The 24,105-nt window shown below is 44.4% G+C and overlaps 1 protein-coding gene across 1 annotated transcript in view; it reads right to left on the bottom strand.

Annotated features, from left to right (window-relative positions):
- Window positions 1-24,105, bottom strand: part of PDILT (protein disulfide isomerase like, testis expressed) — a 45,047-nt gene that overhangs the window by 1,594 nt on the left and 19,348 nt on the right. Inside the window, exons 5-10 of the mRNA XM_084818571.1 lie at window positions 23,751-23,861; window positions 21,042-21,167; window positions 15,146-15,343; window positions 13,114-13,234; window positions 11,128-11,309; window positions 1,606-1,683 (exon numbers count right to left, since the gene is read on the bottom strand). Of these exons, the coding sequence (XP_084674697.1) occupies window positions 1,606-1,683; window positions 11,128-11,309; window positions 13,114-13,234; window positions 15,146-15,343; window positions 21,042-21,167; window positions 23,751-23,861 (816 nt within the window). The remainder of the gene's footprint in view (window positions 1-1,605; window positions 1,684-11,127; window positions 11,310-13,113; window positions 13,235-15,145; window positions 15,344-21,041; window positions 21,168-23,750; window positions 23,862-24,105) is intronic.

Genomic DNA, 24,105 nt, shown 5'->3' with positions numbered 1-24,105 from the left:
TCCCCCATGTGATTGAAACGAGGAAACAGCGCAAACAAAGGTGGGAAAAGGCAGGCCATGCTGCAGTGTAGTGTTCAGAGAATAATGGCCATTGCAGACACCGCTTGTTGCCCATCCCTGTTCAAAATTCTCAACAGTCGGAAGCTGGCTTGCATTTGGCTACTTTCTATGTGATTAATGCCGTGGGCACATGTAGCCCTCCAGGTATTTTGGTCTACAACTCCCCTCATCCCTCATCATTAGTTATGCTGGCTCAGGCTGATGGGAGTTCTATGCCAAAACGTCTGGAGGGACACAAGTTGCTTGCCTACAATGTAATGCAGGGCTCCCCGGCACGGCATCCGTGGGTGCCATGCATGCCCATGGGCTCCTCCAATGGCACCCACACTGCTCTTCACTCCTTGCCCTTCTCAAAACAAAAATGTACATAAAAATTTGAAAAACGTGAGGGTGCCACGTTCTCCTTCCTGTTTCTGAACCTGCCGCTGATCAGCTGTTCAGTGGGCAGGAACACAAAACAAGGCAAAAGGGCAGAGGGGGGAGAAATCGTGAGGGAGAGAGGTGGAGGGAGAGGAATAGCGAGGCTCGAAGCTGGGAGGGGAGAGAAACAGCAAGATAGCAGGGTGAGTGGGAGAGAAAGAGCAAGGCTAGGGGTAGCAAGGGAGAGAAAGAAGGCAGCTAAGGATGGGGAGGGGAGAGAAATAGTGAGGAAAGGAGTTTGGGGAGAGAAATAATGAGGCTAGAGGTGCTGGAATGAACAACACCACACAATCCATGAAACACATATGGGATGGATTTCACAAAATCCAGACATCCGTAACTTGTGCTAATGTGCATGAATGCTTATGCACATTTGCGCAAGTGGAACGAAATTCTCGTGCATCCCTACAAAAAATCCAATTCAGTCAATGGGTAGATGACAGAATGAAAGACCCCTGACAATCCACAAAGCACAGATGGAATGGATTTAATGAAAACCTCATCCCTAGTGCATGTGCATTTATATGTGTGCATGCACGCACGCATATGGCCCCCAAGCCAGGATCACATGTGGCTTTTGAAGCTGAAAAAGCCGTCGTCCCCCCCCATGCCCCAGTGCATGAGATTGCAACCTACAGTAAGTGTTATAATGATAATGAGGCATATGATTGTTCACTCTGAGCTGACATTATAATGCACGACTGTAGGGATGCATTGATCAGTCTGTTTCCCATTTATGTCCCTCTTGCATGTACTTATCCATCAGCCTTTTCTGTCTAATTTCTGCATTCATCTGTGATTTTTTTAAAAATTGACTCAAAATTTTTAAATAAATATGCATTTTAAAACATATTTTCTGTTAAAATAAGGATATCTAAATGCTCGCTCGCTCTCCTCTTCTCTCTCATTATATGCAGTGTTCAGCAGATTCTGATATATTTTCTGAGCTGCAAACTGCATTGGAAGGTGAAAGCTGGTACATCACTCAGCTCCCATCTGCCCATTCATCCGCAAGATGTGGATCAGGTCAGCTTGCACTGGAATTCACACAGAATGAATTCCTCAGACATCCTTACATAGCTGCAGTGTGAAAGAACCACCTTGAAAATCAAAAGTTCCCCTTACCTTTTTTCTTGCCTTGATTTGTTCTTCTAAGAAATGCACAAAAGCATCAAGTGTGTGTTCACCCTTGTATGGGACAACCTTAAAGAAGGAAAAGGAGGGGGAGAATTTAGTGCAATGCAGAAGTCTCTGAAATGTTGCGGTCTCATTCATACTTCATATGAAATGTAAAAACATCAGAAGAGCCACATTGGATTGGACCAAAAGTCCATCTAGTCCAGCAATCTGTTCTCAAAGAGGCCAACCCAGTGAGGAACCAACAAGCTGGACATGAGCGCAATAACATCCTCTCAGTCACATTCCCCAGCAACTGGCATTGAGAAGCATAATGCCTCTGATACCAGAGCAAATACATAGCCACCATATTAGGGGCCACTGGTAGCCTTATCTTCCATGAATTTGTCAAATTCCTTTTTCAATCTGTCCACGTTGGTGACCACCATCAAACGTAGCAGATTTCATACCTGGTGAAGAAGTACTTCCTCTTATCTGTCCTAAATTCCCCACCATTTAATGAGATGACCCTGGGTTCCACTTTCTCCTCCCCATACATAATTTTTTACACCTCTATCATGTCTCCCCTTGTCATTTTTTAAAAACTAAATCACCCCCAAAGTTGTAACCTTTCCTTGCCTGCTGTACATCACCAGCAGAAGCACAGGTAATACAAGTAGACGTGGGCTGAATCTACACACAGCAGTTATACCGTTAGCATACCATTACCATACCTACCGGTACACATGACACCAATGGGCACCAATAGTTATAATAATGGTATGATAACGGAATAACTGCTATGTGTAGATTCAGCCTTGTTGTTGTTGTTCAGTCGTTAAGTCGTGTCCGACTCTTCGTGACCCCATGGACCATAGCACGCCAAGCCTTCCTGTCCTCTGCTCTCTCCCGGAGTGTGCTCAAGTTCATGTCCATTGCATCGGAGATGCTATCTAGCCATCTCATCCTCTGCTGTCCCCTTCTCCTTTTGCCTTCAATCCTTCCCAGCATCAGGGTCTTTTCCAGTGACTTTTCTCTTTGCATCAGGTGGCCAAAATATTTGAGCTTCAGCTTCAGTATCTGTCCTTCCAATGAGCAGTCAGGGTTGATTTCCTTTAGGACTGACTGATTTGACCTCCTTGCAGTCCAGCGGACTCGTAAGAGTCTTCTCCAGCACCACAGTTCGAAAGCATCAATTTTTCGGCGCTCAGCCTTCCTTATCGTCCAGCTCTCTCAGCCATACATTACTACTGGGAAAACCATAGCTTTGATTATATGGACCTTTGTCAGCAAGGTGATGTCTCTGCTTCTTATAGGTTTGCCATAGCTTTCCTCCCAAGGAGCAAGCATCTTTTAATTTCATGGCTACAGTCACTGTCTGCGGTGATCTTGGAGCCCAAGAAAATAAAATCTGTCACTGCTTCCATTTCTTCCCCTTCTATATGCCAGGAAGTGATGGGGCCAGATGCCATGATCTTTGTTTTTTTAATGTTGAGTTTCAGACCAGCTTTTGCACTCTCCACTTTCACCCTCAACAATAGGCTCTTTAGATCCTCTTCACTTTCTGCCATTAGGGTGGTATCGTCTGCGTATCTGAGGTTGTTGATAATTCTCCCGGCAATCTTAATTCCGACCTGTGATTCATCCAACCCGGCGTTTCTCATGATATACTCTGCATATAAGTTAAAAAAGCAGGGCGACAATATACAGCCTTGTCATACTCCTTTCCCAATTTTGAACCACTCGGTTGTTCCATGTCTGGTTCTTACTGTTGCTTCTTGGCCCTCGTACAGGTTTCTCAGGAGACAGGTAAGGTGGTCTGGTACTCCCATCTCTTTCAGAATTTGCCACAGTTTGTTGTGATCCACACAATCGAAGGCTTTAGCGTAGTCAATGAAGCAGAAATAGATTTTTTCTGGAATTCTCTTGCTTTCTCCAGGATCCAGCGAATGTTGGCGATTTGATCTCTAGTTTCTCTGCCTCTTCGAAACCCAGCTTGTACTTCCGGTAGTTCTCGGTTCACATACTGCTGAAGCCTAGCTTGTAGGATTTTGAGCATCACCTTGCTGGCTGTGAAATGAGAGCAATTGTGTGGTAGTTTGAACACTCTTTGGCGTTGCCCTTCATTCGACTTGGAATGTAAACTGACCTTTTCCAGTCTTGTGGCCACTGTTGAGTGTTCCAAATTTGTTGGCATATTGAGTGCAGCACTTTAGCAGCAGCATCTTTTAGGATTTTAAATAGCTCAGCTGGAATACTGTCATCTCCGCTAGCTTTGTGGTTAGTAATGCTTCCTAAGGCCCACTTGACTTCACTCTCGAGGATGTCCGGCTCAAGTTCAGTGACTGCACTATCATGACTATCAGGGACATTCAGATCTTTCCTGTATAGTTCTTCTGTGTATTCTTTCCACCTCTTCTTAATCTCATCTGCTTCTGTTAGGTCCCTGCCTTCTTTGTCCTTTATCATGCCCGTCTTTGCACAAAACGTTCCCTTGAGATCTCCGATTTTCTTGAAAAGATCTCTAGTCTTTCCCATTCTATTGTTTTCCTCAATTTCTTTGCATTGTTCATTTAAGAAGGCCTTCTTGTGTCTCCTTGCTATTCTCTGGAACTCTGCATTCAGTTGGTTATATCTTCCCCTTTCTCCCTTTTCGCTTTCCTTCTTTCCTCAGCTACTTGTAAAGCCTCAGATTCAGCCTTAATTTACATAATTTATTTGACAAGTTGTTGTTTTTTCTTCGTTCAGGATCCAGGTTCCCTTGATCTATTTTTAAAATGATTGCCATTACAATTATGAGTTATCTAATTCTATCGGTTAGATTCTTATCCAGCCTGCCCCCAAAGAGCTCAGTATGGCATTCCCAGTCCTCCTTCATCCTTACAACAACCTTGTAGGTTCAAAGAATGTGACTGGCCAAAGGACATTCAGTGAAACTTGAATTCTGATTTCTGTTCAGCCACAAAGTGCACCTGCATGGCGGGCTGGGGAATGCTGGGAGTTGTAGGACTCTTTTCATATGCATCAGATTTTTCTGTAACGCTTACTTAACAAGAACCTACATCGTAAGAACTCAGCAATAACTTGCCCTAATATACACATCTTTCTATGCAATTTTTGAGCTGTGAACTGCATTGCAAAATGTGGAGACGCAATCCGACAGGTATCAGTGTGTTCCAGTCTGCATATTTGTCTTAGGTCAGGTCACTTAAAAATGTGGAGCAAACTAAATCCTTCCCCCATACCTACTCAGGGGTATCGAAACTGCCCTGGATCAGTTCTCCAAGTCCTGGTCTGGAAATTGCTCACTTTTGGACCATTTTCCAAGAATGAGGTTTCCAGTGAAATGCACCACAGTGCTCTATTACAGTGAATGAAATGACAAATCTGTTAATTTTGGTTTCTCTCAGTTTCTCGTTTTTCCAATCTTAAGTTCAGTTAGTTTCTAACTTTGATAGTTCCTCCAGTCTTAAGTTCGGCTTCTCCCAGACTTTGAGAACCTTCTTTTAAAAAAAAAGTTTGCATGAAAAGTCATAAGCATTGTCATGTACATTTCTCCTAATGCATGCATTGTTATGCATTTTGGCCTGATACATACTTTTTTCAAGCAATTTTCCTAATATAATGCATTTTTCAACATTGTTTTCCCTAATACATGCACTTTAAATGCATTTTTTAAAAAGAGAAATCCACTGCAAAACATGGGAGTTGTGTGAGTTTCAAAGGAAAACTGAGTTTTGGTTCACATCATGCTTCGGAAGCGCAACATTAGATAAGTTCACTTTAAAATACAAATGAATTTCTTCCCCCATTTCTCCTACCATGTTTTGGCCAACCGTGCTTTTTCAGAAATATCTTGATGGTAAGAATATGGGAACAAGGAACGTAGCTATCTGCCTTATACTGAATCAGGACCATTGGTCCATCTAGCCTGGCAGTGGCTCTCCAGGGTTTCAGGCTGAGTTTTTCCTTCACTACCTGGAGATGCCGGGGATCAAACCTGGGACCTTCGGGATGCCAAGCAGCTGCTCTACCACTGAGCTATGGCCCTGAAACCAATTACATACAGGGGTGGATGGGTGGGCTCTCCCTCACTAGATATCTCTAAGCAGAGGCTGTACGTGGACACAAGATGTAGTGATGGCCACCACTTTGGATGGCTTTAAAAATGGATTGGACAACTTCATGGAGGAGAAGGCCATCAATGGCTACTAATCCTGATGCCTCTGTGATACCTCCAGTATCAGAGGCAGTCTGCCTATGTACGCCAGTTGCTGGGGAACATGGGCAGGAGGGTGCTGTTGCACTCATGTCCTGATAGTGGTTTCCTGGTTGACAGCTGGTTGGCCACTGTGTGAAGAGAATGCTGGATTAGATGGACCCTTGGTCTCATCCAGCAGGGCCCATCTTATGTTCTTATGGATAGCCATCTGTTTGGGTTGCCCTAAGTCTGGAGTTCCTGCACTGAGCAGGGAGCAGGACCAGATGACCTACAAGGCCCCCTCCAACTCTAAGAGAGCCAGTCTTGTGTAGCAGTTAGAGTGTTGGACTGGGACTCAGGAAACCCGGGTTCTAGTCCCCACTCATCCATGAGTGGGTGATGATTTGGGGCCAGTCTATGACCCTCAGGCTGCCCTACCTCACGGGGTGGTTTTGAGGATAAATGGAGAGGAGGAGGATCATGTAAGCTGTGTAGGGTTTCTTGGGGGGGAAAAAGGTGGGATATAAATATAATCAATTAATAAGTGCCCACCCTAGAAATGGTACAGTCCCAGGAGTGCTATACCACATGTATACCTCACAGGATCGTTGTTGTGAGGATAAAATGGAGAGGAGGAGGATTATGTACACCACCTTGGGTTCCTTAGAAGGAATAAAAGCGGGATATAAATAAATGAATAAAATTATGTACTTTTTTAAAAGGTCCCTTGCAAAAGGGGAAACGGTGGGATATAAATGTTATAACACAAAATAAGTATATAAATTGTACAATTGAGAGAGCTAATGGCCACACATCACAGCCACAGTCGCCCAGTCTTTGCACTTAGTATATCTAGACATCAAAAATGTGCCAAGAGCAATGTCAAAAAAGAAACAAACAAACCACTGAACATTTATATTCCCAAATAAGAAAATTGCTCAGGATTGTGTAGGTGACACATCTTGTGCCACCTCAGTGCACAGCTTGGTTCATTAGAATCTGGGCATGAGCACTCAGTGACAGGGGGCCTGCTTAAGAGATTAAATCAGGACAAATGTCATTGAATATAATTCATATGTGGGGAATGTGGGGAGAAAGGAAACCTGAGTAATGCCTTAATTATACAAGAGTACCATTGAATTGAATTACTTGGCTCCAGAGGTGATGTTCTCGCTTCAATTAGATTACCCATCCAAATGGTGGAGTATGGACATCCGTGTTTTGTTTTGTTTTTTAATTATTTGTGATCCCCTTTGTTGTAAGACTATTTCCATCTTCGGGGAAAGCATGAGAGAGACCAGCAAATCTGAAGAGCGATGGGAAAGAAGTACTACCACTTTTTGTTGCACCCAGAAACTTTGGCATAAGTACAAGAAGCACTGCTTGCACTATTACAGCAAAGCAAAGTAACTAGCTATCTCGTTTACTGAAAGGGATTTGGGAGATCTCTTCCAGACTCAGAGATCAGGGCTTTTCACATGGTTTCATGAACTGATCATAGCTCAGTAAAGCACTGGCTTTCTGTGCCCAGGTTCAATCCCTGGCATCTCCCCTGAGAATGGTGGTGTTGAACATTGGGACCATGGGCCAAATCAGGCCTCCCTGGGGTTCCGGTGTGGTTCCCCTGATGGCCACTCCCCTTCTCTTGGCACCACCCCCTTTCCTCCAACCACCGATTGTTTGCACAACTTCCCCCCATTCTAAAAGGCTGAAATGCCTCTTCTAAGACTATTATTGTGATTATTTTGTGAAATTTTCCCCCATTGTAAAAGGTTGAAATGCCTCTCCTAAGACTTTATTACTAGCAATAAGAGATTCAAACCAAAATATGCTGGTATTTTGGCCCCACCCTTTTTGTCATTGACCCCGCCCACCACTGAAATGCGGCCTGAGAGCTTCTCTGAAGTTGAATGCAGCCCTCAGGCTGAAAGAGGTTCCCCACCCCTGCCTTAGAAGGTTCAAGTAGCAGGTGATGGAACAGACTTCTACCTGAGACCCTGCAGAGATGCTGCCTATTAGAGTAGATCAGAGATCCCCAGCCAGGTCTCCTCCAGATGTTTTGGACTTCAACTCCCATCAGCCCCAGCCAGCATAGCCAATGGGCAGGAATGCTGGGAGTTGTAGACTTAGGGCAGAATTCAACAGTGACATTCTGCAAACTCCAAGAACACAGGTATACTAACTACGCCCTTATCTGGACAGAGATAGCCTAGCTGCAGTTATCCATGCTCTGATAACTTCTCATCTGGATTACTGCAATGCGTTATATGTGGGGCTGCCTTTGAAAACGTTCCGGAAACTTCAGCTGGTCCAAAATAGGGCAGCAAGATTGTTAACAGGGACTGGCCAATGAGCTCATATTACGCCAGTACTTTTCCAGCTGCACTGGCTGCCAGTCCATTTCCAGGCCTGATTCAAAGTGCTGGTATTAACATTCAAAGCCCTTAATGGCTTGGGGCCAGGTTATCTGAAGGATCGCTTCCTCCCATATGTGCCTGCCCGGACTTTAGAACATCCTCAGCAGCCCTTCTCTGTGAGCCCCTGCCAAAGGAAGTGAGGCGGGTGGCTACTAGGAAGAGGGCCTTTTCTGCTGTGGCCCCCTCGGCTGTGGAATGAGCTCCCTAGTGAAGTTCACCTTGCACCTACATTGTATTCCTTCTGGCGCCAGGTGAAATAGGTAGGTAGGTAGGTAGATAGATGATAGATAGATAGATAGATAGATAGATAGATAGATAGATAGATAGATAGAGATAGATAATAGCAGATCTCTGCTGAATCTTTCCATTGCAGAAGTGGGTGCCCATTATGCTTGCACAACCGGTTGTTGAAGCAGCTGTGCAACCAGTTGTGAAACAGGTTGCACAACAGGTGCAAGCAGTTGCACAAGCACAATGCACAACAGGTTGCACAATGTGCTGCACAAGAGTTATGCACAACTGGTTGTACAAGCATAATGCAAAACAGCTTGCACAACCACACTTGCACAAAAGTAACTTTAGTGGATTCTACTCTTGCACATAGTTCAGAACCAAGTTTCCGCTAGCGCAACATCATTTGCACTAATGGAATGACATAGTTGGATACTGCCGCAACACATCTGGAAGGCACTAAGTGCCCTCGACCTTAGATGCTGCTATCCATCTGTTAAATTTTCATGTACAGTGCCTGCTGGTGGAGCTCTAGACATACTGCTCTCTCTCAAGGGCTAGGGGCTGTGTGGCTAAACCCCAATGGAGAGTTAAGCATGTCTAGGCCTACTTGATTTGGATGGTGGTCAAACACTTTGTTCCTTCAACCCAGAGGCAGCATGCTCACTTGCACATCTGTAGTGGAAATGTGGAAGACCATTGTTATTTCGAGGACTTTAGTGGTGTACAACAATTTGCTCCTTCTCATGTCTATACTTCTGGTCGGGCCTGTTGCTTTTAGTGGCTAGCTATGTTTTGTATTCTCATTAATTCCCATGGCCAATGATCTGTCTGAGGCTGTACGACTCAAAAGGGTAGTAGATAAGCCTCTGGCAAGCTCTCAAGGTGAGCCAGGATAGCTGGGATGGAGTTATCTATGCTGGGTCTCTGCCAAACATTCTCGAAGTCATTGGACTAGCTCCAGAATAGGGGTGGGATTACCCTGAGCATAATAGTATATATGAATCCCTGAGACACTCCCAGGGTGGGGATTCCGATGCTGGCTGATCCAGAAAATTGCTGCATATGACCAGGCTGTTTTGAGTCACGTTCATTGTCATATTTTGATCCCGGGATCCCCTGGCAATTGTAGGGACATAAGCTTATGATCTTGCTTTGAAGCAGATTGTTCCAATTGTCATGTTTTGCTTTCTTCTGCTTTAATCATTCTGTTACTTTGCTTCTGCTTAATAAATCTATGGCCTTTGCCCATTAGTGTGTTCATTGCATTCTGAATCCTAAAAAGAGCCATTGCCTATTGGCAACACAACATCTCATGAAGGTAAGAAACATAAGCGGACCAAACACAAAGGAGATATGTATCCCAACTGCTCAAAACAAACAATGAATTGGGATGCACCACAAATTAGGAACCCTCCTAGCCTTGAAGATTTGAGAGGTCCATTGTAGGAGGGTGTTTTTTAGCTTTATTATTGCTTTGGTATTTTGGTTCTGATAAGAACTTCAGTTATAAATCAACGAGTAAGTTCTTGCTGAATAAATATACTCATTCCATTTGGTAACCTTATCTTCCTAACCAACAATTTTATTTATATTCACAGGTTTGTTTATTTCTGTTAAGTGTTTGCTTTAATGTGTGTAGAATTTTATTTTATTTTATAGTAGTTTGACCACTGAGGAAGACCTGTGTCGAAAGGCATTTGGTCATTTTATATTATTTCATATTGTGGTTGTATTGATCATTTTAATCTGTGTTTTTCTAGTAAACAATTTTAGTATAAAAATTCCAACAAAAAAAATCTCTTCAGAGTTTCTAATTGCACTAATTTGTGATGCATCCCAATTCATTGTTTGTGATGCATCCCAATTCATTGTTTGTGATGCATCCCAATTCATTGTTTGTGATGCATCCCAATTCATTGTTTGTGATGCATCCCAATTCATTGTTTGTGATGCATCCCAATTCATTGTTTGTGATGCATCCCAATTCATTGTTTGTGATGCATCCCAATTCATTGTTTGTGATGCATCCCAATTCATTGTTTGTGATGCATCCCAATTCATTGTTTGTGATGCATCCCAATTCATTGTTTGTGATGCATCCCAATTCATTGTTTGTTGTGATAAGAAACATAAGAACATAAGAAGAGCCCTGCTGGATCAGAGCAAGGGGCCATCTGGTCTGTCAGTCTGTTCACACAGTGGCCAACCTCCCCAGCTGTGCAGAAATCTAAGATGGCACAATCAGGCAAGGGCGCTTTGACAGCCCAGTCAGCTCCATCAGGGAGGTGGAATTAACCACAGAACAAGCCTTATCAGCCTACATAGGCTTCAGCTCCCTGGTGAAACCACATCCTCCTATAGTTCTCCCAGCAGAAGAGAGCTTCAACCAGTAGGGCTGACTTGGAGCTGTCTGAGGTTAGCACTGCAGCTCAGATCACATGGAGAAAGATGTGCAGAGCCCTATGAAACCTGAAGCTTTATTCATTGTTTTTGCTCACATACCGCTTCCCCCACTATGCCGAGCACCACCCTGGACATGCAGGGAACTCCCTGGCAAACATGCCTTCAGATTTTGAGACCTCCAAGCCGCCATGTCAGCTAGTTGGAATAGCATTTCCTCGTTTCATCACAGCACATCCATTACCTACATACACCTATTCCCGGCTGCAAGTGTCTCACCTCAGTTTCGGATCCCGCAGGAAAGAACCTGAAGAATGGGTAGCGTTCCAGGTTGATTAGCAGGATGTCGTTTGCCGTGTAGTCTATTTTGGCAATGACTACTTTTTTGCGGCTTTCAAACATCTTGCCCAGCTCATCCCAAGCTGGTAAGAGTTCCTGGCAGTCATGAGACCAAGGTGCGTCTGTGATTGGGAAAGAAAACAAACAAAGAAGGGGAAATGTATTCAAAAGTAGCGTTGGTGCCAAAACGCATTGTTCCCTCTAATCGCGAGAACAGGTGGTGAGTGCCAATAGCATTGCAATTTGCAGCCAAAACAAGCCCCTGAGAAACAAGACGGAAGTATCACTACGTTCAGGTGAATTTTTAAAAAAACTTTTAAACAACAAAAAGAGGGCAACCCCTCCCCAAAAAGAGCTGAAAGAGGCTTGAGGAATGTTGAATGCCAGTGGGAAAAGAAAAACAGAAAACGGGGAGAGTGCACAATGAATTCCCTGCCTGAACCTCTAAAAGCTTATAGTATCAAGAGGACAGGATGTCTGTCTGCTTGGGAGATTTTTTACCTTAAATCTACTCTTAGGACATGCCCTTGACACCAATTAGGCCTCACACAAGACAAGAGGTAAGCAAATAAGTCCCTATGGGATTTTTAAGGCTCAGAAGAGTGGTGAGCAAGCGGTGGTGACGTTCCTGAGCTTTTAGGGGAAAGAAGCCGCACAATTTGTCTGACCAGGCTCCAGGAAGTTACCTGCTGGAATCTCTGTCTTGTGGATGGTGCAGCTCTGGCTACATAAGGATATGTACTTGGAGGCTTAGTTCACTGTTAATATATAGGGTTTGACTTCTCATTTTCGCACCTGCAGTAGAGGTAGCTGTCTCAGTGGCTGAAGCTGGGGACTGTGGCTGCAGTTATTTTCAGTTGCTCCTCCTCTGGGCTTCATAAGCCTGGGCCCTCTCCCTTTGCTTTTCTGGGAGAAGCCTTTCAAAACTCTGGTAGTAGCAGTGCATCCATGCTGACATCACCACATCACGTCTGACCTGGCTGTGTTTATGTCCAGCATGGCTGTGTTTACTTCTAGCTTGGCTGTGCTTTTAGTTCCCACTTGGCTGTGGAATGCTGAGACTGTCATGATCCTCAGCCCTTGTACCTTTCAGTGCACAGTGGAAGACTCTGATGAGGATGAGGGGCCTCAGGATGTTTCCTCAAGGGAAGGACTATCTGTGCTTTATTTAAGGTCCTCCCAGCCAGAAGGCACAGGCCAGCTACCATCCACTGACTCAGAGGATGAGTCCTTGGCAGAACCTCCATCTCCCCAGCCTCACAGAAGTCTAAGACTGCAAAATCAGGCAAGGGTTCTTTAACAGTCCAGTCAGATCCTCCAGGGAGGCAGAAGTAACCACACAACAGGCCTTGTCAGCCTACATATGCTTCAGCTCCTTGGTGAGACCACATCTTCCTATAGTTCTCCTAGTAGAAGACAGCTTCAGCCAGCAGGGCTCACTTGGGGCTGTCCTGGTTTCATCAGCCCTCTGCATAAGAGGGCTTCTCTTTGACTTTGCCTACCCTGATTGGACTTTATCTGCCTTGATCTGACTCCATCAGATACTACTGGCTCCCCCTGTAAGCCTCAGACACCCACAGAATGGGACACTGACTGTTGGGTGTGTGTGGAAAAAAATGTGGGAGGGGGAATGGAATAGAATATCCTGGAGGATGGCATGGCTCACTGACACTAAACAGGAACTCTCCATGCTGCAACATTTTGTCACAGGTCCCACTTGCAACTTAGATTCTCTGTTTCCATTCTCAGGTTCCATTTCTTAGTTTCCATTCCAAAACTGAATTAGAAGAACTTGCTTGACAATTCTCACCCACACCAGCTCAATATACCATGCTATCCATTGCTCTTATCCATAAAACAATGGATTTTGCACTATAAGAATTTAGCCTTGGGAGTCTCCCCTCCAGAAGTACGAGTGATACTCACAGAACATTACAAACACATGGTTCTTCTCATTAAAGACAACCCTGTCAAAGTTTTTCCCAACAAGTGCTTTGACGGGCTTCTTATCCCAGCCTTCTTGGATTTCCTCGCTGGACTGATGTTGCTAATAAGAAGAGAGGTAAGAAATGTAAGCTGGGGGATGCCAACAGGGGCTCACCTAGGATGCCGTGCTGGTGTGATTAAGTGGCCATCTTCCTTCAAAGTGCTTGGGGAGGTTTATCCAGCCACATGTTTCCTTTGGCTTTAATTGTCAACTGTCCACTTCTTACCACAGAAATAGAGCCAAAGTCATTGCAGTAGCACAGCTGTTTGTTTATATCAGCATCTGCTCTAATCATGTATGTATAAATAAGGATGAGTGGATTTCCCCCTCCCATTCTCTCCTTTTGTTGTCCCCAGGGTCAATCTGTTCTCTATTCCACTCCTCTTGAATTCTGACTTAATTAGGAGAACTTATCAAATTAATTTTGGAATTGGAATATAGCATCATTGAACCACAGAAATTTAGAGTTGGAAGGGTCCTTGGAAATCATCTAGTCCAACCTCCTAGTCAAATTAATTTTGAAACTGGAATATAGTATCATTGAACCATAGAAATTTAGAGTTGGAAGGGGCCTTGGAAATCATCTAGTCCAACCTCCTGCTCACTGTAGGACCTACAGCATCCATGACACATGGCTGTCCAGCCCTTGCTTAAATACCTCCAGCAAACGAGAGCCCTCCACCTGTCAAGGGTGTCTCTCAGTGCAGGGAGTGGGATAGCAGTTCATATTCTGAAGGAGAATCATCAGACATGGGGGAGTTGTTTTCCCAGGCTAGTCCAGATATGAGTAGGTCAGCTTCTCAGGTTACAAATGTACAGATGGCTGAGCTTGAGGGTCCCTCCCCCCCGCCCCCCCCCATGAGAGGCAACAAACAGGAGATTGACCTAATAGATGTCAGGCACAGGTGCAGAGCAAAGAGAGAGAAGGCAGGGGCAGAACTTAGACAGTCTACCCGACTGGCCTTGCATGAGAAGCTACCCTTAGAGGCCTCATGAGAAGAGAGGGACCTTCCCCCCTTAAGTTAGACTAGTGAGACCGTGTAATGGCAGGCAACTCTCGTAAATTCCATTTGGATCACCTGAAGGCATTCCTTGTAGATGAAGAGTTTCTCTGAGAATTTGCATCTGTATGACCCTATGAAGTAATAGAATAAAAGCTGCAGACTGAAGCCTCTCATCTGTGTATGTTTGGGCATTTGAAGTGAAGTGGGGGGCTAGGGAATCGTGACACCACCTCCCAAGGCAGCCTGCTCAAGTAACAGCTCCTACCATTCAGAAGATTCCCCTAATGTTTAGGCAAAAGGTGCTTCCCTGCAATTTCCACCCACTGGTTTTAGTCCTGCCCACTGGAGCAGCAGAGAACGATTCTGCTCCATCTTCTGCATGGCAGCTCTTCAAATATCATCCCTAGGGATGTATGAGAATTTTTGTTTTGCTCATAAAACATGTGACAATGCCCTGTTTGAAGCACCAAACACGACCTCCAGTATAAGCATGTATCTACTGGAAATATTCGTGAATTGTGAAACACATGCTCGCATTTGTCTCATTTCCAATTCCCAGTTCCATTTGTTCAAATTTCCTAATTCACACCAATTTTCTCAGTAGACTGAATCAGCCCCGCTTTAGTCTTGGAAGGAAATTTGTGCAAATTTGGGGAGATTTGTGCAAATATCCTGTTTGATCCCTGCTTGATTTTCACAAGTTTCCCATTTGCATAGAGTGAGCAGCAATCGCAAATGTGAACAGAGACTGGACAGAAGATGATGTTAGAAGAATCCTGGTGATTTTGAATGTCACTCATTCACCCATCCCTAACTATGCCCCCTCAACATTCTCTTCTCCAGACTAAACAGACACAGCACGTTCAGGTCAGGATTTTTTTTTAAAATTCCCCAAACGCCATAGTCCCAAGTTGCCATGAAGTTGGTACAATTCCAGACAAAAATCTGGTCTCCTTTGTTTCCATACCTTTGCTTTTCCTTCTAAGTAGCTCTGGCAGAAGCCTCGTAGATTCTCTGTGGTCACATCATCCGCCGGCATCTTGTACCTGACATCGCTCGTCAAGTTTAGGATTTGTACAGCAGGGACTTCCACCTCAGTGACATGGAAGTATTCGATCACCCGGCCATTTCTGGTTTCATCAGTATCCACAAAGATGAACAGGATCTGAGGAATGAAAGAAGCAGGAGAGATTCTACTTTGTGACATCCTAGAACAGACTTCCCCAACCTCAGGCCCTCCAGATGTTTTGGATGAGAACCCCTGTCATTCCTGACCATTGGCTGTGTTGGCTGAGGCTGATGGGAGCTGTAATCAAAAACATCTGGAGGGCACCAGGCTGGGGAAGGCTGTCCTAGAAGGTGACTCTGGACACATAGGGTGGCCATGTGTCCTAATTTACAGTTTCAAGTCCAGTTTCAAGAACAAGAACCCTAAGAAGGCAGAGAATTTTCCCATCAACAGTTAGCACTTGGACAACAGACTGAGTAAGCACACAGGTCACCTTATCACTGTCTTCTCCCCTATAATGGGATTGTATTTCTATTGAAATTATGTGAATTACTTCCAAATTTGCATCTGTATGTTCCTGGTGGTTTCACATGGACACATGGCCCGGTTGGAGTCCACCAGGAAAACAGGCTTCAGTGTGGTGGCCCCCTTCCTGTGGAATTCCATGCCTTTGGAAGTCAGGCAGGTGCCAACATTGTGTTCCTTCTGGTACCTCCTGAAGACACTGTTATTTCGAGACGCCTCCTTGTGTGACCAGCTGCAGACTTAAATTCGACCTTATTGGAATTTGTCTTTTTAAAAAACGTTTTAGCTGTTTTAACATCATGTTTTATTCTTTTATCTTTGTTGTTCACCACTCTGAAATCTTCTGACGTGGAGTGGTATATAAATATTGTAAATAAATAAATAAACTTATAAATTAGCATATACAAATATTTGTACAAATCAGCATCCCCTTTTGTCTTTTCTTCTGTTTTTTGATGCATTTCTTCTTTGTTGGCTATGCATAAGCACTAAGTAGACAGCCTATTCTTTGCTCCTTATAGAACTTATAGATACATCCTTATATCTTAAAACCTATTTGGATGGATGAATGGAGCTGAATGGCACCAGTCTGGTTGTGGTGTCTTGAACCCAAGATCCCATCTGCCATGCCCTGGTCCCTTATCTCTTGCATCATCACTGGTCTGGTTCCTCAGCAAGAGGCAGACAAACTCTGCAGGCCAAGGGTGTCTTTGAGACTTTGGAAGCAGCCTGAATACTGTCAGGTGACCCTACAAGCCAATCTGGATTGCTAGGCCCTATATAAAGCCATAACATCCAACTCTTCCATCTAAGCAACCACCAGCCCACTTTAGACCATGTCATCTGTCCCTGTCCCTCTGGGCCCCTGAACACATGCTCTGGAACCTGGCCAGCAGCACGTTTGTTTATTTATTTATTTATTTATTTATTTCTATACCTCCCAATAGCTGAAGCTCTCCAGGCGGTTCACAAGAATTAAAACCACGGAGTGCAGCATAAAGCAGTATAAAATATGAAAGCTTAACACCACAATAAAGCAGTACAACTAGAATAAAACCTAGCAGCAATGCAGAGATTTAAAATACACAGACTTAAAACACCAGAGCTAAAAGATTAAGAAGCTAAAATGCTAAAATACTGGGAGAATAACAAGGTCTTCACCTGGCACCAGAAGGAGAACAACGTAGGCACCAGGCGAACCTCTCTAGAGAGCTCATTCCACAACCAGGGTGCCATGGCAGAAAAGGCCCTCTTCCTGATAGCCACCTGCCTCACTTCCTCTGGCAGGGGCTCCCAGAGAAGGACCCCTGAGGATGATCTTAGGGTCCGGGCAGGCACATATGGGAGGAGGCAATCCTTCAGATAACCTGGCCCCAAGCCATTAAGGGCTTTGAGTGTTAACACCAGCACTTTGAATTGGGCCCAGAAATGGACTGGCAACAAGTACAGCTGGAAAAGTACTGGTGTAATGTGATCTCGTGGCCAGTCCCTGTTGGTGATGCCCCCCTCTCCTCCCCAGAAGCAAATATTAGCTTCAGACGATGGATTGTCCTCAGGACCACAGCAGGAGAGGAGACCACAAACTGCCCAGTGAACTTTGGCTACTGGGTAGTATAGAAATCTAACGCATGAATGAACGAAGAAATGAATGAATGGTTTAATCCCCCTCCAAGTGTGCTCTGATCCAATTAATTATTAGCTGCTCTCCTTCCCCCTCCCGCTCCCTGCTAATGCAATTTGCATTATTAAAACTTGCACCTTAGATGCAAAGACACATTTAACGTTGCATGTGGGTTGGCCCTGAGTGTTGCCCCTCTCCCGTGCTGAAGTGCCTGTAATAAAAATGTTAATACTGCAACATGACAAAAGCAACAGGGATGGTATTTTCCATGTTCACCACCCCCAGTCCATTACATATAGACTAAAGAGGAGAATATTGCATTTGAATCAAGGCTTGCAGGGTTACCCCAGAAAGGCAAAAATATAATTGGTAAGATTAATGGGGGGGGGGATTTGCTTGGTTCATATATTTATACAAACTGACATAATAACGTACTTTCCCAAACTAATATACACAGCGGAATTGCAATTATCCTTCAGTCTTGCACTTAAATTTTGCGATGCAGCTCTCCAATTAAACCATGTGTACAAAAATTCATTCACTGGGGAAAACAGCATACAAAAATATGCATATATTAGGGGAAGGAGTAGCATACAAAAGATCAGGGAAGAGTGCTTGCAAAAAAATGTGTATATTAGGGGGAAATGCATAATAAAACATGTGTACAAAACGCATTCCCATTTCCATGGAGGCTTAAAAAAAATTGCTAACTGATGCAGAAATGGGATGGAATGAACTTGTGGCTGAAAGGTATATTCATTTCTTTTATTTATTTATTACATTTCTGTCCTGCCCAATAGCCACACCTATCTAGGAGGTTCACAGCAATTAGAACCCTAAAATACAACATGATAAAATACAATTTTGTTGTTCAGTCGTTAAGTCGTGTCCAACTCTTCGTGACCCCATGGACCACAGCATGCCCGGCCTTCCTGTCCTCCGCTCTCTTCCGGAGTGTGCTCAGGTTCATATTCATTGCAGTGGTGATGCTATCTAGCCATCTCATCCTCTGCTGTCCCCTTCTCCTTTTGCCTTCAATCTTTCCCAGCATCAGGGTCTTTTCCAGTGACTTTTCTCTTCGCATTAGGTGGACAAAATATTTGAGCTTCAGCTTCAGTATCTGTCCTTCCAATGAGCAGTCAGGGTTGATTTCCTTTAGGACTGACTGATTTGACCTCCTTGCAGTCCAGCGGACTCGTAAGAGTCTTCTCCAGCACCACAGTTCGAAAGCATCAATTTTTCGGCGCTCAGCCTTCCTTATCGTCCAGCTCTCTCAGCCATACATTACTACTGGGAAAACCATAGCTTTGATTATATGGACCTTTGTCAGCAAGGTGATGTCTCTGCTTCTTATAGGTTTGCCATAGCTTTCCTCCCAAGGAGCAAGCATCTTTTAATTTCATTGCTTCTTGACCCTCATACAGGTTTCTCAGGAGACAGGTAAGGTGGTCTGGTACTCCCATCTCTTTCAGAATTTGCCACAGTTTGTTGTGATCCACACAATCAAAGGCTTGAGCATAGTCAATGAAGCAGAAATAGATTTTTTCTGGAATTCTCTTGCTTTCTCCAGGATCCAGCAAATGTTGGCGATTTGATCTCTAGTTCTTCTGCCTCTTCAAAACCCAGCTTGTACTTCCGGTAGTTCTCGGTTCACATACTGCTGAAGCCTAGCTTGTAGGATTTTGAGCATCACCTTGCTGGCATGCGAAATGAGTGCAATTGTACGGTAGTTTGAACACTCTTTGGCATTGCCCTTCTTTGGAACTGGAATGTAAACTGATCTTTTCCAGTCTTGTGGCCACTGTTGAGTGTTCCAAATTTGTTGGCATATTGAGTGCAGCACTTTAACAGCATCATCTTTTAGGATTTTAAATAGCTCAGCTGGAATACTGTCATCTCCACTAGCTTTGTGGTTAGTAATGCTTCCTAAGGCTCACTCTCTAGGATGTCCAGCTCAAGTTCAGTGACCGCACTATCATGGCTATCGGGGACATTCAGATCTTTCCTGTATAGTCCTTCAGTGTATTCTTTCCACCTCTTCTTAATCTCATCTGCTTCTGTTAGGTCCCTGCCTTCTTTGTCCTTTATCATGCCCATCTTTGCACAAAACGTTCCCTTGATATCTCCGATTTTCTTGAAGAGATCTCTAGTCTCTAGAACTGATCAACCTCAGCTTCTTCAGCCTCAGTGGCTGGGGCATGGACTTGAATTACGGTGATGTTGAATGGTTTGCCTTGGATTCGTACTGAGATCATTCTATCGTTTTTGAGATTGTACTCCAGTACTGCTTTTCCCACCTTTTTATTGACTATGAGTGCTACTCCATTTCTTCTAAGGGATTCTTGCCCACAGTAGTAGATATAATGGTCACAAATTCGCCCATGCTTGTCCATTTTAGTTCGCTGATTCCCAAGCTGTTGATGTTCAGTCTTGCCATCTCATGTTTGACCACCTCCAGCTTACCTTGATTCATTGACCTTACATTCCAGGTTCCTAAACAATATTGTTCTTTACAGAATTGGATTTTCTTTTCACCACCAGACACATCCACAGCTGAGTGTCCTTTTGGCTTTGACCCAGCTGCTTCACTTTTTCTGGCGCTACTTGGAAATTCACTCTGCTCTTCCCTAGTAGTATATTGGACACCTTCCGACCTGAGGGGCTCATCTTCCAGTATCATCTCTTTTAGCCTTGTGATACGTTCCATGGGGTTTTCTTGGCAAGAATACTGGAGTGGGTTGCCATTTCCTTCTCCAGTGGACCACATTTTGTCAGAACTCTCCGCCATGACCTGTCTGTCTTGGGTGGCCCTGCAAGGCATTACTTATGGCTTCACTGAGTTACGCAAGCCCCTTCGCCACAACAAGGCAGTGATCCTGAAGGGGTAAAATACAATATAGAAATACAATATATAATACAGAAAGTGAAACTGACAGATCCATCCATCTCTAATAGTCAGGGGGAGGAAGAAAACCTTGACCTAGGGACATATGGATTTTGTAAATTTCATGCCATCTGCGTTTTGCAGATTGCCAGGTGCCTTTCATTCTGTCGTCCACTCGTTGACAGGATGGAATTTTTCTCAGTTTCCTAAATTTGTGCAAACTCATACTTGTGCAAATTTGCACTTGCGCAAATGTGCAAATCCCCCCTCAAAATGTGCAAATCCACCCAAAATGCGCATTTTCACACTTTAGCCTATGGGGAAATGCACATTTTCAGCTGATTTTTTAGAATTTTACATATTATTCTATGACTAAATGTGCATAAAATTCTGGAAAGTTAAAAAAAAAACCACGAGTCTGTGGAATCCATGGGTTGGATTCACAGAAATCCAAACTCATTTCATTCCATTGTGGATTTGTCTGACATCCCTACCTTGAACCAAGTCTCTGATTAAGCCCCCTTTCATTGCAGCTGCATTAGTTGAGATATAAAAACAAGAGATATTTTTAGGTCCCAAAATGTACAGCGTAAAAGTACAACCCCTATTTGCAAAGAAACCCATCCCTTGGCTTCATCTTTCCAAATACGCTTGCCCACTGTCTCCTCCTTCCATTTTCTTGTATACTTGTAAGAGCATAAGATAAATTTAGTAGCAATATATACAAAGGATCGTGGTCCTTCACTCATAACAGCAGTACTTTTGATGTCCAACCTTTGAAAAGCAGGAGAATCCAACTTTACCATCAACCCCCCTCTACCAACCTTCCCTCGGAATTCCACAGCAGCAGATGTATAATTTTCATAAGCCTCGCCAAACACATCTGAGCTCTTAGGCATGAACAGAACGATATGATTTTCAATGGGTACATCAAAAATCTTCACAGATGTCTGGAAAACAATAAAGCAGAGATCTCCCACAGGTATTTGGCAAACAAAGGCCAGTATCCAGAAAGATGCTTAGGGAGCAATCTTATGTCCCCTGGACAGGGTCTGGGGGACATAGGATATTTCAGTTGCTGGGATCCAAGTTCAGAGACAAGAAACTGTGCTCCCTGCCCCCTCACAGCCTGGCTGCTGCTATGAGCTCACAAATGCGAGTTCATGGGATGGGAAAGGGGGAATTCTTGGAGGAGGGGAGAAGACAAGACCGGGAGGGCAGCCATATGACAAATCCTACAGCCACCCCAGCCTCCTTCCCTCCCCCTCCCCAAAGCCTCCCCTAGACAAGGGAAACACCCATGTAGCTGAAATGCAGAATGAGAGACACAACTCGGTTCCCGCTCTGCATAGAATACTTGTAAACCTCCGAGGTTGGAGGCTTATGAGTACTCAGGATGGATCCCATTGGACTGAGCCCTGATTTATTTTTTTATTCATTACATTTATATCCCACCTTTTTTCCTCTTTAAGGAACCCAAGATGGTGTACATAATCCTCCTTCTCTCCATTTTAACCTCACAACTCAGTCTGCGACTGGCCCAAAGTCACCCAGCGAGCTTCCATGGCTGAGTAGGGACTAGAACCCGGATCTCCCAAGTCCCAATCCAACACTCTAGCCACTACACCACACTGGCCCTTAGTTTTCCAGAAACTGGGAGGGAGGCTCATCTGTCACTTGTTATGGTTGCAAGGGATGTAGATGGCTGGAGCTGAGCCACCACCACCCCGCTACCATTCTATGCCCCATTTGCAGATTGTAGATTTATGAAGTCACTTTGATGATCCTTTATAGAGGGCAGGGAAAATTCTAACAATTTGAGATGAGGAAAAGTGTGATAGCAGCTTTCTTTCTTTTTCTTTCTTTCAGAAAGACATGGGTACAATGTCTATAACCCATCCCCCATTACTAGATTTTATTTTCCCCCATCTGAAATTTGGAAGGGAATTATTTGTCCAACCCCAACCCTCTGCTTTTTGCTGAAAATGGTCCATGGAGAACTTCTGGCGTAGTGCTAAACACCTGAGTTTTTATTCAGTTCCCGCAGGAGCTTACAGTTACAATCTCCCAAAGCTGCAATATATTAAGGATTCATGGAGATATCCAGGGGGCCATCTCTTCCACTCCCTGGCACTTGTTGTCCTAGTCCAGGTTCCAGGATCTTCCCAAGAGAGGGAGGGGGAAGAAGGAAGGAGCTGCAGATGGACTCAGGGACAGCGGACACTGGTGGCCCCAATTTCGGTGAGGCTGTGAATCCATTCTGAGTTTTAGTCAGAGCCAGCCAGAACTATAAGGAGCCATCCAAGGTGCTGAACACAATCTCTGAACTAGGTTCAGCACCTTGGGTAGTTCCTTTAGAGTTCTGGCTGATTCTGACTGAAACCCAGAATGGATCACAGCCCCACCGAAATCAGAGCCACCAGCCTCCACCGCTCAGGGAATGGTGATGCTAAAGATGCCACCCATCGCAATAGCTTCTCTCCAAGATGTAGCATCATAGATAGGGACAGGGATAATGTCATCCCTAATTTTAAGAGAATGAAAGTAATTTTTAGACTAAGCCCTCCTGAAAGATTATTATGTCGGTCCACAATCCTATGCATGTTTAGACTTTAGAGTGAAAAAAAGGTCCTCCAACTCCCAGCTTTCCCCAGCCAGCATGGGGAACCTTCTTCTGTCTAAACTTAAATAGGATTGTGCCTTGCTTTTTTTCCCTCTTCCCTCCTGATCTCTTTTTCCTTGTGTGTCATCATGTTTTGTTTTGTTTTTAGATTGTAAGCTGACTGGCACGGGCTGTCTTTTTTTACTGATTGCATGTTTTACTGATCGTATGTCAGCCACACCGGGAACCTGTTTGGTTAAGATGCGGGGGGGGGGATACTTCTTCACACGGCACAGAGTTAAACTATGGAATTCTCTACCACAAGATGTAGTGATGGCCACCAACGTCGACGGCTTTAAAAGGGGGTTTAGACAAATTCCTGGAGGAGAAGGCTATCAGTGGCTAAGAGTCCTGGTGGCTGTGCTACCTCCAGTATCAGAGGCAGTCTACCTATGTACACCAGTAGCTGGGGACCATGGGCAGGAGGGTGATGTTGCACAGTGTCCTGATCATGGGTTCCCAGTCAACAGCTGGTTGGCCACTGTGTGAAGAGAATGCTGGACTAGATGGACCCTTGGTCTGATCCAGCAGGGCTTGTCTTACGTTCTTATGAATAAATAATAAATAAATAAAATGCTGTAATGCAAAAGTTGCCCGGCATGATAACATTTCAGGTAGGGCATGCCACAGATCTGATCCAGAGCTTACTGCCAATGCCAAGGATAGCAGAGTGGAATGTGACACTGTGCATATACAGAGTACATTTCCCTCACCACTAAAGAACCACAGCTGCCGATATGCATCTGGAATTGGAATTCTGCTGGGTCAAAAGATGTTACCCCCCCCACTGCCACCACCACCACCACCTCTGCTTCCTACATATTTGAGTCCCCCTGCCCTGTTGATTTTAGATACCAAGCCCCAAACGTACCTCAAGGTTATACTCCGTAACTAAATCCAAGGTAAATGTTTTGATTAATCTGGTGAGCTCCGCTTTATTCAGTTTGCCTCCTTCGGATGCTTCATTGTGAACAGGCTTTCCCTTGAGCACAAGAAATGTTTGATTTAACACTAAAGGAACCACTGTTATAATTCTCTCTCTTGTGTGGGGAGAGCATTTGATTCAGTTGCACTGCAGTCCTGTTGTCATGCCCCCCTTGGAGAAATCCTCCTCAGAGGAAGAGCTGGAGCTCCCAGAAACTGAAGGCAGCCCACAGCAGTCAAAGCCACCAGACCAGGAGGAGCCTGGGCCCTTGGGGAAATCATAGAGTATCATAGAATCATAG

The sequence above is a fragment of the Heloderma suspectum genome, chromosome 12 (assembly GCF_057233095.1).
Source record: "Heloderma suspectum isolate Gila_16-S chromosome 12, 16-S_ref, whole genome shotgun sequence".
Taxonomy (NCBI): domain Eukaryota; kingdom Metazoa; phylum Chordata; class Lepidosauria; order Squamata; family Helodermatidae; genus Heloderma; species Heloderma suspectum.
The sequence above is the reverse complement of the archived record's forward strand: the minus strand, read 5'-3'. Positions and strand labels throughout refer to the sequence as shown.